This window comes from Pleuronectes platessa, chromosome 3 (genome assembly GCF_947347685.1).
Source record: "Pleuronectes platessa chromosome 3, fPlePla1.1, whole genome shotgun sequence".
In the NCBI taxonomy this organism is placed as follows: domain Eukaryota; kingdom Metazoa; phylum Chordata; class Actinopteri; order Pleuronectiformes; family Pleuronectidae; genus Pleuronectes; species Pleuronectes platessa.
In genome coordinates this window covers 3,924,666-3,944,323 of record NC_070628.1, presented here as the reverse complement: position 1 = coordinate 3,944,323, position 19,658 = coordinate 3,924,666, and the positions used below count along the sequence as shown (strand labels likewise).

Below are 19,658 nucleotides of genomic sequence, written 5' to 3'. Positions count from 1 at the left end.
CCAAATACATGACTGACTTGACAATTAATCATTTTCTAAGCCGCACACTCCCTTGCTAACTTTTAACCTTTCAAACTTCCCATACATGGCAAATACGCGGTTACGCAACCATTTTAATCTTTTTTCCTTCAGAATTAAAACGTGTAAACAGTTAGCTATTTCAAGCTAATCCTAATATTCCCTTGCTGTATCTGAATTCACGGAGACTATGAACAGTTCTTTAAAAACAGTCTTAAATATGTATAAAACATCAGCTGAAGGTCCAGCTCCCTCAAAAGTGTGGCCAAATCATGTTGACCGCCCCCTGGTGGCTGGCTCCAGTCCAGGTCATACACCCTCCATGTGAGTGGATGTGTGAAATACATTTTTTCTCAAAGTTGGTTTCTGTCCCTTGAGGTCGTTCTAATCGCAGTGATATACATTCAAGTGTTAATTTTTCTGATTTGACAGCTGAGACTGACTCTCGATTGGTTGAGCAGAATAAAAGCTTGAATACCAGGCCACAGTTCTCAGCCCTCGTACTTGAACACTGTTATTTCAGAAAGTGCCATTAAAATGTTGTTTGTCTCAACGTTATCTAACCGTTTTTAATTTTGTTTGCATTTTCAAACGCGACTTCAGCTTTAGTTGAAAGAGTTCAGCAGACGACAGATGATGAATCCATGTGGCGCTCCTGCTGTTCCCCCGCTGTTTATGTGTTTGTGTTGAATTGTTTTGTGCAACGTTTTGTTCTGCTTGTTCATGCATGAGTCAGGATACGTAATGTGTTTTAATGGCAGCAGGTATTTAAGAAGCCTGGTTTTCGTTTTCCCCATCATCAGAAACTGGATAATTCATTCAATTTAAAATCTCCAGCCGTTTAACGCACAGCTCGGAGGAATGATTTAAACTTTGCTGCACAGCTCCTGAAGTTTCATTTATTGGTTGAAAGTCATAGAATTGACAGAGTCACTGTGTAGGAGAGAGACGCTGGGGAGGTGAGTCGTCAGGTCATTCAAAGAAGGAGAACGTTGTATCAATAGAATATTATCCCTCCTTCCCCTCAGAGAATCAGGATGTTCGGTTAAAAAGATGAATTTAATGTACAGAGGATCAAACTCACCTGAGCAACTCAACACTGGAGCCAATGCTCATACCTGGAGGAAACGTGGTGAACTGGTGCCACCTATTGGACCAACACACAACCACCACAAGGTGCAGACTTGACTTGTGTTTCCACTTCCATACTTTTCGCATCCACGGTACACAAAATACTCAATTGTACACACTTCCTTGTTTTTATTCAACATGTCTATTTAATTTTCAGCATCCTCTATTATTGTTTTTGTATATTCAGCCTTTTTACTTCGGTAAAAATGTCCTATTTCTTTTCCTTTTGCATTGCTGTGCAATAATGCCTAAAAAGGCATACCATCGAATGGTGTGCCATTAGGCATTCAATGAATTTGGTTATCAAAATAAAATTTAAAGCATTAATATTTAAAATATTATTATTAGATCATAACTTTAGTTGGTTAGTTACCTCGGGGCACCACCCTTCAAAGGTAGGGAAAAGATCTAATTCGATTAGAAATCTCAATATTTACTATTAAAGATTATATAATGAACAGTGAAGGTAATGGAGTTCTTGACAGTGTAGAGGTTGGCAAAATTCACTCTTGCAACATTAATGAAAGAACATTTGTGAAAGAAAAGCATTTATTATGAATATAATAAAGTATAAAAACACAAATTACTAACAAACGTACTAGCCATACAAAGATGTGTATGTGAGTGTGTGTGTGTGTGTGTAAATTAGGGTGCTTCCCAAATTGGCTGACTGAAATTCACACCCTCCTTAGCTTGCTTACAAAATGGTGGTTTGGCCCCGCTAAAGTTCCCAGCCCCCCCCTTTTCTTCAGAAGTGGTTTTACAACTGGTAGCGGGAACATATTTAAATGAGTCTGTTTAGACAGTAACTAACATTAACTTTCATTTAACTTATAAACACTATATCACCACATATATATAACTTATAAACACTGCAAAGAATCAAATAAACAGTCTGGCTTAGTCTAGTATAATTATTAAGCCCAGTATGTTACCAGTCATTAGAAAGGGAGAAAGTTGCTGTGCCGTTTGCAGTTCTGTGACATCTCCTGGCTTTGTGTGGTAAGGTTCTGCATTCGCGATTCTGTTGTGGCTGTGCAGTTCAGTTGCCGTTGAATCTTACCCACAGGACATCGAGTCGCTGCTAGGAGTTTGTAGAAGCTTGAGATGCGTAAAGGTTTCCTTGAAGAGATGAGTTGGAAACTGCACCTCTGACCACCTCTCGTTGGGTGGGAAGAGAAGAGCTGAGCTGGAGAAATCAGGTTTCTCCCTCTCTCCGATGCAGGAGGAGAAGACAGCTGGACAGCCTTTGGCCCTCAGAAGGATTGGAGAAAGAAGAAGAATTTGGGGGGAACCTTTCCTTATATTGGCCTGGTGACCTCACTGGTCAGGGGCCAGTGTGACCAATAGGAGTTGACCCTGGGGTTTTTTCACCCCTCTGTGTTAAGTTGAGGAATCCTGGGAGAGTGAGTTCCCTGTGCTCTGGCTTCTTTCAGAACAATGGAACCTGTTGCACCCTGGGAGACTGAGTTCGGGAGGCTTTCTCAAGACAAAGGCCATACTTGTTTTAAGGCTTTGACAACACATATAGGCCGAAAATAGGCCGTCTGTGGTTGCACAAAAAACATTTCCCAACAGCACATTATGATATATTACACATACACGAATTCAATCTCAAAAGGAAAAGAAAGGAATAGATATTCTTGCATAAATTTTAGCATTGTGAAAACATTTTACAGTGAAGCAGCTACTGGCCTTGGTTTCATAATAATTATTGCAGAAAAGACAACAACTTCAACAAAAGGCCGGCAAAATGGACAAAAGAAGGAAAACCCAACACACCAACCCACAAAGGGTCGTAGGATCTGAGAATCTTCCTTTAACCTAAACCCACATCAGAACTAAAGCTCACAGAAATAAAGCTGCGGAAACTGGACAACTGGACCCATCACAAAGAAAAAGAAAATAAAAAACACAACAATACTCTTGCTCTAACGGTCATGCTGCACAAACTGCTGATTCTGCAACTCGGGGATGGAAAGAGAGATACCTCCTGTCGCCTTCAACATACTTTCAACCAATCACAGTGCACCTGAGGATAAAAGAAAACAGGAAACCATGAGTAGAAAGGAAATGTATGGGTGTTTTTCTCTAAATTCAAAAGTGTGGTCTTTTAGTTTGAGAGCTGGACTTGCACGTTCATATTTCGTGGTGTTTTTATTCAAAACCCTGCGCTTGCACTCACACAGCTCCTGCTGGTGCTAAGATTTGCTCTGCTTGTGCTCAAACTCTGCGCTTGCACTCAGATATTTTGTTGCTTGGACAGATTTCCTGTATTTAATAACTACACACTATGGTTTCTGTAAAACTCGCTTGTACGGATGTTCTCTGAAGTCGTCCATCTTGATTCTGTTTGTCACTGTGGCTCTGACCTGATGCTTCACACCAGGTCTTCCTGCTCCTCTGTGTCCTCTGTCTGTGCTGCAGCAGCAACGTTCTCATAATCAGGACAGTTGTGTGACTGATGGAGGAGAGATGAGAAAATATTAATCCTCACTGGACTTTATTCATGAAACCTGCAAATAATCACAGTTCATTCAAAACAGTTGAACGTAGTTGCGCCCCCTGTCCATTTGTTTGTTTGTTCATCAGCAGGATTACACAAAAACTGAAAAACTGATTTCAACAAAACTTGGTGGAAGGGCAGGACATGGACCAAGAAAGAAGTGTTAACGCATGTTGTCCGGCGCCATCTTGGTTATTTGAAACCAGAAGTAACCATATTTGGAGGAGAGGGGGTGGAGCCTGACTCAGGGCCCAAGGACACTGCCCGCCCACCTAAACCAGTGACCTGCACCCAGTGCTAGCTGTCATCACACGGTATCCATGACCCAATGCCTGCAGTGCTTTATGGTCTATTTGACTCTAAATGGATCATTCACTTTCTTTCTAGAACCAGAGTCTATGTCCATTTTAATATACGTTCAATGGAAAGAACCTTTTACATTTTGGGGCAGATTCAGACAAAGTAGCTGATCCAAGAAATGTTTTATCTCTTTCTCTAACATGGTGAGATGAAAACAGTGATATGGAGTCATTCTTTTGGCCTCACTGTCTCTCACCTCTATCATCTCCACAGCTTCATTCACTTCTGATTTCAAGCTCAGAGTCTTTTTCATCCTGGATCGAAAACAACAACAAACACAAGATTGACAAAATGAACTTCATAACACTGAAACTAGTGTTTGAAGACATTTGAAGAAGACAGTCAAAGAGCAGAGGGTGAACTGATGGATTTGTGTTGTTGTACCTCGTCCACAGAGTCCAGACAAGCACTGGAACCAGCACGACCACCAGAGTCAGCCTGATGATATTCATGATTATCACTGACTTCCCTGGACAACAGACAGGAGACATTAACAGTGTGGTTAGACTGATGACTCAGTTTTCCAGGTGATGCTGTTGGTCAGTCAGTATTGTTCATGTGCAATATGATGGGCTTGATATACAGCTGTGACACATCTGGAAATCCTGAGTATTGATGGTTTTAGGTTCTGGTGCAATTAAAAGGAGGGGGGGGGGTGTAGGCCGTAAAAGTCAGAGTTGTAAAATCACCTGCTCCAACAGTCAGATGTAAGGTGGCCTTACTACGTCCGTGTGTGTTCTGGGCCTCACACTGATACTTTCCACCATGTTCAGCTGTGATATTAGTGATGGTGAAGATTTGTCCTGATGCTGTTGGTGAGTCCTCGTCCGCCTTGTACCAGGTGTAGTTAGCTGCTGGGTTAGCATCACTGCTGCAGGTCAGAGTCACCGAGCTGCCCTCCATGATCTCACCAGAGGGACTCACTGACACAGAGGGAGGCTTTGGAGCGTCTGAAGGATAGTTTATATTAACACACAGGATGAGAATACAATCAAAACAATCTCTTTATTATTTGTTAAAAGTTTATATTTCAATTTATCCACATTATTGTAGCTTCATGAGGAGGAGTAAACTCACACACTGTAGGAGATGGGAAACGCTCCTGTCCTTCTATAGCACAATGATAGCTGTCTTCAGCATTAAAGTGTCGGAGGTGAAAGTATTTTTTTTGTCCAACAGGTTTATTGTTATTGTACCAAACGTAGGAAAGATGATCAGGGAGCTGACACCTGCTGTGACAGGTCAGCTCTGTCCAGGTAGAAGATGGATTGGCTGTTGATCTCCTCACATGTACCTGGAGCTGAGGGTCTGTGAACAAACATGTGATTTTATTTCAACATACACACTAACATTTCAAACTGACTCTAATGAAAATGTTACCTGTGACAGACAGAGTGACTCCAGCTGAACCAGTAAAACTCCCAGTAGGTTGGTTTGTTGTGAACCTGAACTTGTACACAGCTGAGTCGCTCTCTCTCAGGTTAGAGATTCTCAGAGTGCACTTGTTGTTTCCACAGAGATTCTCCACACGACCTGAATACTCTGGATCAGTCCTTAGATCAACGTGAATCCCATTACTCTCTTTAATGAACCAGAAAGTTTCTTGAACTGTAGTATCACGGTGATTCAACCTGGATGGGTATGTGTAGGTACAGGTAATGTCCACTGTTGATCCTCTGAAGGCACAGATCTCAGTAGAAGTGTAACTCACATCCCAGCCATTCTGACTCCATACCACTGTAACACAGAGAACATCAGAGAATCAGAAGATATACTTATACATTTATAAAACTAACTCCATGTATTTTCTCTGGTGAATCACCAGTCGGCAGGTTTTCATTTTAAGATGATGACGATGCCAAGAAGAGGAAACTTTCAGTTCACATAAAACACAGTGAAGTTCCCTTTAGACTTCAGTGTGAGGGAGAAACACACTGTTGGAGGTGAGGAACATGAGGGACCTTGTATAAGTTGCTCTTATAATGGAGCAAACTGGTCAATATGGAGGAAAAGATCTGTGTCTTTTATGCAGAGTCGACCAAAGATGGACGACACGTCTCCACTTCCTCCCACTCTCCAGAAATGAAGCCAAAATATCCTGGATACCAACGCTGCCATCTTTCACATTTGGAACCACAGTCTGCACAGTAGTGATCCGGAGATGGAGCCACAGTATCAAGGTCCCGCCCATACATGAGCTCGACCAATCCTGAGTCAGCGTCAGCTGTCAATCATGAAGTTTAATCTAATTTTAATTTCATCAAATAATAAATTTAAACCAAACTGATGAGACACATGAACAATACAGTGTGATAAGAACCTAAAATGACACCAAAATCTTTGAGAAAAATTTATTTGACTTTTTAGATTGGTCCATGTCCTTCCCACTAACATGGAGGAGACAGGATATATGTTTTATGCTGCAGCCAGCCACCAGGGGGCGATCATGATGCTTTGGCTTCACTTCTGGGGAGCAGTCATGTCTCCAATCTTAATTTTCACAAGCAGAATACCAGTACTAGTACTACACTAGTTTGTCAGTACTGACAGTAGTATCCCAATTGTTCAATATTCACATGCAGAAAAAAGTATTTAAAGACACATGAAGTTATGGTACAATGCATTATCTCAAATACTCCAGCAGATGGTGATGTTAGTGAAATACTGTAGATTAAACTCACACATTGACGGAGAGCGGAAATCCTCGAGTCCTTTAACAGCACAGGAAACTCTGTCTGTATAAAGAAAATAACCTGAATAAGATGCTCCTTCCTTCATCTTCTGTTGATTCTCGTACCAGACGTAGTTCAGATGATCAGGACGACGACAACTGCTCTGACACCTGAGCTCTGCCTGGTTAGTAGAGTAATACATCACTGATCTGCCCACCTGCACATGCAAACCTGTGTGTGAGAATAAGAAATAAATTTTAGTCCAAACTGAAACACACACATGCATATAAAAGTGCACAGACACACTCAAGTGAACCAAACAAGATGTAGGAAATAAATGAATGAATGTTCAGATGTAAATGTTACCTGTGACAGAAACAGTGACTCCAGCTGAACCAGTTAAACTCCCAGTAGGTTGGTTTGTTGTGAACCTGAACTTGTACACAGCTGAGTCGCTCTCTCTCAGGTTAGTGATTCTCAGAGTGCACTTGTTGTTTCCACAGAGATTCTCCACACGACCTGAATACTCCGGATCAGTCCTTAGATCAACGTGAATCCCATTACTCTCTTTAATGAACCAGAAAGTTTCCTGAACTGTAGTATCATGGTTATTAACTGTGGATGGGTATGTGTAGGTACAGGTAATGTCCACTGTTGATCCTCTGACGGCACAGATCTCAGTAGAAGTGTAACTCACATCCCAGCCATTCTCACACTGTACCACTGTAACACAGAGAATCAGATTCATAACGACACCAGAGAACACTTAGTTTACTTTTTACTTTCTGTAGAAAAGAAACACACATTTCCATGAGCAGCATTCCATAGCATTTCAACTAATGACTCCACACACTGATGACAAGTCCTGCATCGAGAGGAGAAGAACTCAGTCATGATGATAATAATAATAAGAAGAAGAAGAATAAGGATAAGAATAAGAATATTTCAGACTCTCTTCGATAGAAACCTTGATCTGCCTGAAACTTCTAAACAAAGATGAAAACAATAATTCTGATGATAATTCATTCATATATTTTCTTTCTGCATCACTTTACAGGTGGTGATCTGAAAATTAAGAAAGGGTTCATTTATATTTTTACTGTCTGAGTGTAAAATAGAGTGACAACATGAATGTAGAGGTACAGTACCTGTCACAGTGAGAAGAAGGACAACAAATCCACTGGCTGCTGCAGTTACACTCATAGTAGCTGCTGCTCTCGTCTGTGACTTCAAACAAGAAAAATGTCCACAGATGAATAATGTGCACAAGATGAAACTCAGTCACATCACAGACACGTCTACCTACAACACAGAAGAGTCTGAGAAGAAAGACAGATTCTGTCAGAGAAAGATAAATTTAAACTGTTAAACCCCCCCCCCCTTCCTTCCTTCCTCTTTCCACTTACATGCTTGCTGCTGAGCTCGATGGTGTTAGATTAAACCTACAACAAAGAAGTAACTTGTGGTTTGTACAAACTATGAATTTCTTAATTTAACAGAGCATGAGAAACGACTGTAGTGTCTGTTTGTACCAAACCTGAATCTTCCTCAACTGAAGCTGTAAGCAGCATTGAACAGCCTGTCTTTTTTAACTATCCTTGTTAAATTTCCTGTAAACGAAATAAGAAATCTGATGGAAATTGAGGCTGTTGTCATGTTGCTGTCAGACCATCTGAGAAAAGGCAATTTTACTGAATATACTCAGATGTGATAACAAATAAAATACAGGAAAACAAAAAAAATTGCTAAAACAGGGCTATTTCACGTTCCTCTTTCACGCTTGTCAAGAAGGACAGTTAAGGCAGTAATGACATATAGGAAGTGGCTAAACCCCATTAACTCCATCACAGAGTCTGCCACGAGTAATATGCTCTCTTCCGCTCTCTCTCTCTCTCTCTCTCTCTCTCTCTCTCCTCTCCGCCTCGCTCTGTTCTCTTCGTTTCCTGTCGTCCGTCTCTCACTCTGGTCCTCTCCTGTTCCTCTCCTTCATGTCTCTCTGGTTTGTCTGCTCCATCTTCCTCACTTCCACCTGATTGTCTTGAACGTCTCTTCACCTGTTTTCTCTTTTTAGTTTTCTCCATGTGTCAATCTTTTCTCCTTTGTTCTTTCTACTTTAACCGTCGGTGCTTCCTGTCTTTGAAATCTATTTTCCTCCCCACCCCCAATCTAATCAAATGTTAATCTTTGTGGATTACAGTTGCACCAATTACACGTGGATGTGTGAAATACATTTTTTCTCAAAGATGGTTTCTGTCCCTTGAGGTCGTTCTGATCGCAGTGATGTACATTCATGTGTTCATGTTTCTGATTTGACAGCCCAGACTGACTCTCCATTGGTTAAGCAGAATCTCAAATAGCGTCTTCATGGCAAGATGGCCGTCGTTCTTATCGAGGACATTTTGGTTTCATTTCTGGACAGTGGGAGGAAGTGGAATCGTCCATGTTTATTTACAGTCTGTGATCTCCATGGCCTGAAAGTCTGGATCCTCACTCAATCCATGAAATACATGGAAATGAAAGCATGAATTCCAGGACACAGTTCTCAGCCCTTACACTTGAACACTTTTGTTTTAGGAAGTGCCGTTAAAATGTTGTTTGTTTCAACGTTATCTAACTGTTTTGACTTTTGTTTGCATTTTCAAACGCGACATCAGCTTTAGTTGAAAGAGTTCAGCAGACGACAGACCATGAAACCATGTGGCGCTCCTGCTGTTCCCAGCTGTTTATGTGTTTGTGTTGTCCTAGACTGAAATGTGTTGTGCATGAGTCAGGAGACACAATGTGTTTTAATGGCAGCAGGTTTTTAAGAAAGCCTGGTTTTTGTTTCCCCATCATCAGAACTGTATAATTCATTCAATTTAAAATCTCCAGCCGATTTAAACTTTTCTGCACAGCTCCTGAAGTTTCATTTATGGGTTGTGTGTCATAGAATAGACAGAGTCACTGTGTAGGAGAGAGAGAATCAAACACAGCAGGAGGTGTCAGAGGCAAAGACTCAAACTAATAACCTGGACTCTCTGCCATTTAGTCCCTGTCCTCCCTGGAGAGCTGCAAAATTCCATCGGCTGCATGAATATAAATCGTCAGAGAGAGAGAGAGAGACGCTGGGGAAGTGAGTCGTCAGGTCATTCACAGAAGGAGAATGTTGTATCAGATAATGATTATCAATATTATTGATTATGAGCTGATCAGTTAACACCCCCACCCCCCCATTCCTCACAGAGAATCCGGATATTCGGTTAAAGATATAAATACATTTAATCTACAGAGGATCAAACTCACCTGAGCAACTCAACACTGGAGCCAATGCTCATACCTGGAGGAAACGTGGTGAACTGGTGCCACCTATTGGACAAACACACAACCACCACAAGGTACAGTCTTGACTTGTGTTTCCACTTCAATACTTTTCGCATCCACGGTACACAAAATACTCAATTGTACACACTTCCTTGTTTTTATTCAACATGTCTATTTAATTTTCAGCATCCTCTATTATTGTTTTTGTATATTCAGCCTATTTACTTCGGTAAAAATGTCCTATTTCTTTTCCTTTTGCATTGCTGTGCAATAATGCCTAAAAAGGCATACCATCGAATGGTGTGCCATTAGGCATTCAATGAATTTGGTTATCAAAATAAAATTTAAAGCATTAATATTTAAAATATTATTATTAGATCATAACTTTAGTTGGTTAGTTACCTCGGGGCACCACCCTTCAAAGGTAGGGAAAAGATAGCCAATTTATTGATTAAGATCAGTGTCATTTAGATCTAATTCGATTAGAAATCTCAATACTTACTATTAAAGATTATATAATGAACAGTGAAGGTAATGGAGTTCTTGACAGTGTAGAGGTTGGCAAAATTCACTCTTGCAACATTAATGAAAGAACATTTGTGAAAGAAAAGCATTTATTATGAATATAATAAAGTATAAAAACACAAATTACTAACAAACGTACTAGCCATACAAAGATGTGTATGTGAGTGTGTGTGTGTGTGTGTGTAAATTAGGGTGCTTCCCAAATTGGCTGACTGAAATTCACACCCTCCTTAGCTTGCTTACAAAATGGTGGTTTGGCCCCGCTAAAGTTCCCAGCCCCCCCCCCCCCCCCCCCCCTTTTCTTCAGAAGTGGTTTTACAACTGGTAGCGGGAACATATTTAAATGAGTCTGTTTAGACAGTAACTAACATTAACTTTCATTTAACTTATAAACACTATATCACCACATATATATAACTTATAAACACTGCAAAGAATCAAATAAACAGTCTGGCTTAGTCTAGTATAATTATTAAGCCCAGTATGTTACCAGTCATTAGAAAGGGAGAAAGTTGCTGTGCCGTTTGCAGTTCTGTGACATCTCCTGGCTTTGTGTGGTAAGGTTCTGCATTCGCGATTCTGTTGTGGCTGTGCAGTTCAGTTGCCGTTGAATCTTACCCACAGGACATCGAGTCGCTGCTAGGAGTTTGTAGAAGCTTGAGATGCGTAAAGGTTTCCTTGAAGAGATGAGTTGGAAACTGCACCTCTGACCTCCTCTCGTTGGGTGGGAAAAGAAGAGCTGAGCTGGAGAAATCAGGTTTCTCCCTCTCTCCGATGCAGGAGGAGAAGAGAGCTGGACAGCCTTTGGCCCTCAGAAGGATTGGAGAAAGAAGAAGAATTTGGGGGGAACCTCTCCTTATATTGGCCTGGTGACCTCACAGGTCAGGGGCCAGTGTGACCAATAGGAGTTGACCCTGAGGTTTTTTCACCCCTCTGTGTTAAGTTGAGGAATCCTGGGAGAGTGAGTTCCCTGTGCTCTGGCTTCTTTCAGAACAATGGAACCTGTTGCACCCTGGGAGACTGAGTTCGGGAGGCTTTCTCAAGACAAAGGCCATACTTGTTTTAAGGCTTTGACAACACATATAGGCCGAAAATAGGCCGTCTGTGGTTGCACAAAAAACATTTCCCAACAGCACATTATGATATATTACACATACACGAATTCAATCTCAAAAGGAAAAGAAAGGAATAGATATTCTTGCATAAATTTTAGCATTGTGAAAACATTTTACAGTGAAGCAGCTACTGGCCTTCGATGGTTTTATTTTTGTGAAAGCGCTGGTTTCATAATAATTATTGCAGAAAAGACAACAACTTCAACAACAGGCCGGCAAAATGGACAAAAGAAGGAAAACCCAACACACCAACCCACAAAGGGTCGTAGGATCTGAGAATCTTACTTTAACCTATGTTGGGCAAGAGTCCCTGCTGAACTGGCCATGTGGTGGGATCCACACAATGAGTCGTAAAAGTAAGGCCTGTGAGCCAAGATGAAACCAGCTCTAAAGTTTCCAGCTAAGATCAAGCATGGAGATAGCATCTCCTCTGGTAGTAACTTCATCCCTGGGGTTTCCCCAGAAACCACTGCTCTGCTCCTGGCCGTTCCCACTCTGATCTGACCTCTGACACTCAATTGGCTTAAAGCCAGCATCATCTCAGAACCACACCTCAAGGAGGCTGGGCCTCCACAGGTTAATAAGAGGGGCTGCTCATCAATAATCGCGGCCCATTCCCGATTCCCTGAAGATAAAGCTGACCTTTCCAGTTAGTTGATCCAGAGGTAATTTTAGGGAGCAATTACAGACGTTTGTTTTAATTCCATTTTCTTTTATTTCGTTATCCAGTCGACGTTTTATTTTGATAGGACTTTTTGTTATTTTAACTTGAAGGAGATCGCCAAAGGAAGTCCACTCGCCGGCCGAGATCACAGACTTTATTTTTCACGATCCCCACAACAGCGCCACAGCTGATCATCCCTGCAGAAGAGACGAGGCCGAATTCCGTTCCAAGAGCAAGAGAAGTTCGCTCTATTCGGCCCAGCGCTGACCTCCGTTGCAACCACGAGACCCAGCGGAGCCCCGCTTAAGAGGCCAGGACTTCACTCGCCTAATTCCGAGGATTCGCTGACCGCATGTACCCCGAGGAACACAACACGAGATTCACTGGACTTCCCGAAAATCCGCGCGACACGCGCAAGCAACACCGCGAAGGTCACAGTAAGAGGCTTTATTGTCTGGGCAGAGACTAGTTTAAATACTTAGCGTGTCATGTTTATTTGAGTGTTTGTTTGTAGATCGCTGATCTGTTTTTAGCCGTGTAACGCGTGGCGAACTGGAGACGTCACATCCGGTTCCTTTGTTTACTATGTTCTGAGAAGCGCGCGTAATAAGCCGGCACTTCCCTTTTTAAAGTGTTACCGTCAGAGATATTGTGCGGAGATTTACATCTGTTAAAAGATACATCTCACGTAACTGGACTGCCCGCTTCGCCGGAAGTTTGTCTCTGACGATGTTTTGAGAGCTTTCCTGATCTCTCTATCTCTCCCTCTCTCTCTCTTTTCTCCTAAACCTGTTTTTACACACGTCCCGACCTACACTTACATATTTCATGTGGCATAGAAAATTCTAGATTTAAGGAGCCTTGATACATCTCGACGCCATTCCCCTTTGTTAAGTTCAGTGACCGGCAGCCATTTTGCTTTTCGCAACGTGGCTTCATTCATAAACCTCCATCTTGAAAGTACGTGAACGTAACATGCTGATCCTGGCCAGACTTCGTCACCACGTGATCTCGTCATTACGCCATAGCCACTCCCCTTTCTCTTTAGACACACACACCCACACACACACATAGAGACACAGACAGGCAGACACACACGACCACGCACACACACACCAGTAGATACCCAGTATTACCTGTGTGACCATTGTGATAAGTGCTGCTGCTGCTGTTGCCATCTTTGAAATATTGGTTTTGTTAAATGAAGAATCATTGAAATAACATTAACTTTATTTCCCCTTTTTAATAAATACTTTTGTAATTAAAGTATTTGTATTTCTGTGATTATTTGTACATGTGTATGTGAATACAGCTGGATTACTATAGCCTGTGCTCGAACTTAAAACCCTTCATTGTTTATTATATAATCATTAATATTAAATATTGAGATTATTAATTTAACTTTTATCACTTGAGACTGATAACTATAGTTTGACTCGTTGGTCCCTGTAACCAGGGTGGTGCCCCGCTACGATAAGCATTAATTACAGATTGTTTCATTCTTAATTGATAATTTTATTGTTTTCATTAATTATTTAACCATTATTAATTGATAACCGTATCATTTCTAATTAATTATTTTACTATTCTTAATTACTAGCTTTATAATTTTTAATTATTTTTAACAAATAATTTCTACTTTAATAATCATTTCTCATGATTATTAATAATTAGCCAACGTCAAATCTACTACTACTATTGCACAACACCTAAACCCACATCAGAACTAAAGCTCACAGAAATAAAGCTGCGGAAACTGGACAACTGGACCCATCACAAAGAAAAAGAAAATAAACAACACAACAATACTCTTGCTCTAACGGTCATGCTGCACAAACTGCTGATTCTGCAACTCGGGGATGGAAAGAGAGATACCTCCTGTCGCCTTCAACATACTTTCAACCAATCACAATGCACCTGAGTAGAAAGGAAATGTATGGGTGTTTTTCTCTGAATTCAAAAGTGTGGTCTTTTAGTTTGAGAGCTGGACTTGCACGTTCATATTTCTTGGTGTTTCTACTCAACACCCTGCGCTTGCACTCACACAGCTCCTGCTGGTACTTAGATTTGCTCTGCTTGTGCTCAAACTCTACGCTTACACTCAGATATTTTGTTGCTTCGACAGATTTCCTGTATTTAATAACTACACATTATGGTTTCTGTAAAACTCGCTTGTACGGATGTTCTCTGAAGTCGTCCATCTTGGTTGTGTTTGTCACAGTGGCTCTGACCTGATGCTTCACACCAGGTCTTCCTGCTCCTCTGTGTCTTCTGTCTGTGCTGCAGCAGCGACGTTCTCATACTCAGGACAGTTGTGTGACTGTTGGGGGAGAGATGAGAAAATATTAATCCTCACTGGACTTTATTCATGAAACCTGCAAATAATCACAGTTCATTCAGAACAGTTTGAACGTAGTTGCGCCCCCTGTCCATTCGTTTGTTTGTTCATCAGCAGGATTACACAAAAACTGATAAACTGATTTCCACAAAACTTGGTGGGAGGATGGGACATGGACCAAGAAAGAAGTGTCAACGCAATATAAGATCCCCCATTGGTTTGTGAGCTGCCGAGTTGTCCGGCACCATCTTGGTTATTTGAAACCAGAAGTAATCATATTTGGAGGCGAGAGGGTTGAGCCTGAATCAGGACCCAAGGACTCTGCCCGCCCACCTAAACCAGTGACCTGCACTAAATCATTCTTTTGGCCTCACTGTCTCTCACCTCTATCGTCTATTTGACTCTAAATGTATCATTCACTTCACTTTCTAGACCCAGAGTCTACGTCCATTTTAAAATACAGTCAATGGAAAGAACCTTTTACATTTTGGGGCAGATTCAGACAAAGTACCTGATCCAAAAAATGTTTGATCTATTTCTCTAACATGGTGAGATGAAAACAGTGATATGGAGTCATTCTTTTGGCCTCACTGTCTCTCACCTCTATCATCACAGCTTCATTCACTTCTGATTTCAAGCTCAGAGTTTTCTTCATCCTGGATCGAAAACAACAACAAACACAACATTTGACAAAATTAACTTCATAACACTGAAACTAGTGTTTGAAGACATTTGAAGAAGACAGTAAAAGAGCAGATTGTGAACTGATGGATTTGTATTGTTTTACCTCGTCCACAGAGTCCAGACCAGCACTGGAACCAGCACGACCACCAGAGTCAGCCTGATGATATTCATGATCATCACTGACTTCCCTAGACAACAGACATGAGACATTAGCAGTGTGGTTAGACTGATGACTCAGTTTGCCAGGTGATGCTGCTGGTCAGTCAGTATTGTTCATGTGCAATATGATGGGCTTGATATACAGCTGTGACACATTTGGAAATCCTGAGTATTGATGGTTTAAGGTTCTGGTGCAATGAAAAGGAGGGGGGGGGGGGGATGTAGGCTGTAAAAGTCAGAGTGTTAATATCACCTGCTCCAACAGTCAGATGTAAGGTGGTGTTACTACGTCCGTGTTTGTTCTGGGCCTCACACTGATAATTTCCACCATGTTCAGCTGTGATATTAGTGATGGTGAAGATTTGTACTGATGCTGTTGGTGAGTCCTCGTCCTCCTTGTACCAGGTGTAGTTAGCTGCTGGGTTAGCATCACTGCTGCAGGTCAGAGTCACTGAGCTGCCCTCCATGATCTCACCAGAGGGACTCACTGACACAGAGGGAGGCTTTGGAGCATCTGGATGTATGAAAACAGAATGATGATAACAGATGACAGACATTGTGTTTAACATTTGGGGACATATCTGATATGATGTGTTAAAGTCAAAGGTGTTCAGGTGAGTGGAGTCACTGAGTTACAACAGCAATGTTGTTAAACTGACACAGGTAAATTCTTCTTGTTGTTAAATGAGAGTTGTTTTCAATGACTTCCTGTTGCACTACTGTTTCCAGACTCCCCTGAATGTCCACAGATTTTCAAACCATATTCCAGTTTGTAATGTTGACTTAAACATGACATAATATGACCCTTTTCCACAATTAGACAGAGTTTCTACCTAATAAAACGTGTGAAGAGCCCTGTTCAGAGTGGACTGTTTGTGGGCGTGTCTCTTAAAATGTTAATGATGCACTGCTCCCCCTGCTGGGAGGTGTATGTGTGACGTGTGCACAGGAGCAGGGTTTTGTTTTCACCACAGTCTGTCTGCTGAGAGCTGTTTGCTCGTCATGTGAATGTGCACAGTGAAGGAAATATCTTTCAAGTTTACTGAGGATGGTGAAAACTTTATGGATGTTTTAAATGACGCTGGGTGGATTCCTCTTTGTGCTGCTGATGGTCTGACTGTGAATATTTATGGGACAGAAGTCAAACGACCGATATCTGCACATTTAAAATCGAAAGGACAAAGATTGGTACAGATTCAATATCTCTTCACTTAATAACCTGTGTTTCACTCACATGTCACAGTAATAAAGATGTTTGCTGAACTCCTTCCCAGCTCATTCTCAGCTGTGCAGTAATACTCTCCAGAGTCTGACGACTGGATGGAGCTGAGGACAAATTGTGTCTCTTCACTGAGACGTTGAACTTGTTCATCTCCACTACTCTTGTACCAGGTGTAGTTAGCTGCTGGGTTAGCATCACTGCTGCAGGTCAGAGTCACTGAGCTGCCCTCCATGATCTCACCAGAGGGACTCACTGACACAGAGGGAGACTTTGGAGCATCTGAAGGAAAGTTTATATTAACACACAGGATGAGAATACAATCAAAACACTGTCTATATTATTTGTTAAAAGTTTAAACTTAAATCATTCCACATTATTGTAGCTTCATGAGGAGGAGTAAACTCACCCAATGTAGGAGAAGGGAAACGCTCCTGTCCTTTTATAGCACAGTGATAGCTGTCTTCAGCATTAAAGTGTCGGAGGTGAAAGTATTTTTTTCGTCCAACAGGTTTATTGTTATTGTACCAAACGTAGGAAAGATGATCAGGGAGCTGACACCTGCTGTGACAGGTCAGCTCTGTCCAGGTAGAAGATGGATTGGCTGTTGATCTCCTCACATGTACCTGGAGCTGAGGGTCTGTGAACAAACATGTGATTTTATTTCAACATACACACTAACATTTCAAACTGACTCTAATGAAAATGCTACCTGTGACATTCAGAGTGACTCCAGCTGAACCAGTTAAACTCCCAGTAGGTTGGTTTGTTGTGAACCTGAACTTGTACACAGCTGAGTCGCTCTCTCTCAGGTTAGAGATTCTCAAAGTGCACTTGTTGTTTCCACAGAGATTCTCCACACGACCTGAATACTCCGGATCAGTCCTTAGATCAACGTGAATCCCATTACTCTCTTTAATGAACCAGAAAGTTTCCTGAACTGTAGTTTCAAGGTCATTCAACCTGGATGGGTATGTGAAGGTACAGTTAATGTCCACTGTTGATCCTCTGAAGGCACAGATCTCAGGAGAAGTGTAACTCACACTCCAGCCATTCTGACTCCATACCACTGTAATTCAGAGCACATCAGAGAATCAGAAGATCAACTTATACATTTATAAAACTAACCCCAGGGCCGGCCCTAGCACATTTGGCGCTTCACTCCTGGCAACCCCCCCTAAAAAAAAAACGAAAACTTGCTTGGACACACACTCTAACCATAAGCCTCAATGTGCTAGCATGTTCTGACAACACCAAGGTACGTACCTCGATTTTTGCCTCATTTTACCCTAATGTTAGATTCATTTTTTTAATGTCAAAATATTGGCTGGAGATATATGTTATGGGTCCCAAAATTGATATCACAGCAAAAAAGTATATCTGTAGAATACAGCCGCAATGCAGCAGCAATAACGACACTGAGCCTTCAGTTCCTCATCCAAACTGCATCATATTCAAATTAAACAGAATTACTAGAACAAGCATTTCTCTGAGTGTAACTGCATTTTAAAGTGCATAAAACATACATTCAATTATTATGGTGTCTCTTTCCTCCAAACATCTTAATATACATTATCACTCGTAAAGAAATATAAACATTTACAATATAGACCTATTGAACATTAGCTTATAACTGGTCTTTATAAGGCACAATAACAATACATGAATTACAGAGTCTGTGTGTGTCGGAGCTGAACTACACACTGTAAAGTAAACAATATACTATCGCGACCCCGCCTGCAAGACGACGTGCAGGTAAAATAAACACCTATACAGGCGAATGTAGCCCCGCCCACCTAGTGTGCGTGTGTCTCCCCTCACTGCCCAGCAGAGTTTCTAAGTTTTTACCAGTCTAAGTTGATAATCATGTAGCCGAGCGTTTTAGTTGTGTTGAATGCACCGAAAGAAGACAGAAGAAGTTCATCCATTCGGGACACAGCACCCGTTTTAATAACTCGTCACATATCCAACACAACTCACCGAACACACTTCCGGAAAACCCCTCTTCAAAATAAAAGTCACTGCACAAAATAGCTTACATACCTCCCCCCTAACAAAAGAAACGTCCCCGTTTCCAAACAGAGACAATATCAGAACACAACCCAAATAATAACAGCCACAGAAGAAAGAAAAAAAAAAATCCACACATATACATAGAAATATACATAAAAAAAAAAAATACATATATAACATACATATACCTATACATATACACCCAATACCACGAACCACAAACACCCTGACCACAACCGTCAACCAGATCAGATATATCTACACAACATAGTCTTTGAAATGAACAGGCTGTCTTACAGCTCTCCCAGAACGGGACACCATTTGGTGAGGCTCTCTCGGGCTGGCGACACCATCCGCCAGCGGCTCCTCAACACCACAGCCTCCTTCAGTTGACCCCTCATCCCGTAGTGAAGGAGCACGAAGAGGAGATGCTGGGGGACTACACCCAGAACCCATCGGCAGAGGTAGAGTGTAAGTCTTGAGTCTGTCATAATGAACCACCCGCCCCTGTCCAGGATTGAACGGGCAGTCAATGCGATAGGTCAGCCCACTTTCCCCATTAGAGTCCATCACAGCCAGTACCTTGTAGGGGCCCTTCCAATGGGGAGCCAGCTTCACACGGTCCTCCGTAGGATTGTGCAGCCACACCAAATCTCCCACTGCATATGGCCGATGACGAACAGTCACATCATAATAAAGTTTCTGTGTCTCGTGCGCACTGACACTAAACTGCCTGGCGCTGCCGAAAGCAGTTTCCAGCCTCCCCACCAGAGAGGCTACGAAATCAGCGTGAGACAAATTCAGGTCCAAACGCACCGCCTGAGGGGATACCAACACATCCACCGGGACACGAGCTTCCCGCCCATGAGTCAGGTAGTAAGGCGTGTAACCCGTACTAGCATGCACTGAGGTGTTATAGGCAAATGCCACATGTTGTAGATAGTCATCCCACTC

General features: G+C 41.8%; 2 protein-coding genes across 4 annotated transcripts in view; both read right to left on the bottom strand.

Moving 5' to 3' along the window:
• Positions 1 to 1,680: 1,680 nt before the first annotated feature.
• LOC128436858 (B-cell receptor CD22) lies at positions 1,681 to 8,013 on the bottom strand. The gene is made up of 12 exons (XM_053418756.1): positions 7,836 to 8,013; positions 7,054 to 7,410; positions 6,905 to 6,918; positions 6,697 to 6,750; positions 5,727 to 5,752; positions 5,396 to 5,646; positions 5,093 to 5,323; positions 4,705 to 4,965; positions 4,400 to 4,484; positions 4,212 to 4,269; positions 3,522 to 3,610; positions 1,681 to 3,181 (listed from the first exon to the last, which is right to left on the bottom strand). Exons 1-11 carry the CDS (start codon positions 7,888 to 7,890, stop codon positions 3,530 to 3,532), a joined length of 1,473 nt encoding a protein of 490 aa, XP_053274731.1. The 5' UTR covers positions 7,891 to 8,013; the 3' UTR covers positions 1,681 to 3,181; positions 3,522 to 3,529.
• A 2,796-nt stretch (positions 8,014 to 10,809) lies between these two features.
• LOC128436855 (sialoadhesin) overlaps positions 10,810 to 19,658 on the bottom strand; it is a 129,848-nt gene continuing 120,999 nt past the window's right edge. For 2 of the 3 annotated variants that reach the window (XM_053418753.1, XM_053418750.1), the window contains one exon: positions 10,810 to 14,611. In XM_053418753.1, coding sequence (XP_053274728.1) covers positions 14,531 to 14,611 — 81 coding nt within the window. In that variant the 3' untranslated portion in view covers positions 10,810 to 14,530. The remainder of the gene's footprint in view (positions 14,612 to 19,658) is intronic. The other variant, XM_053418751.1, reaches the window with a different exon arrangement.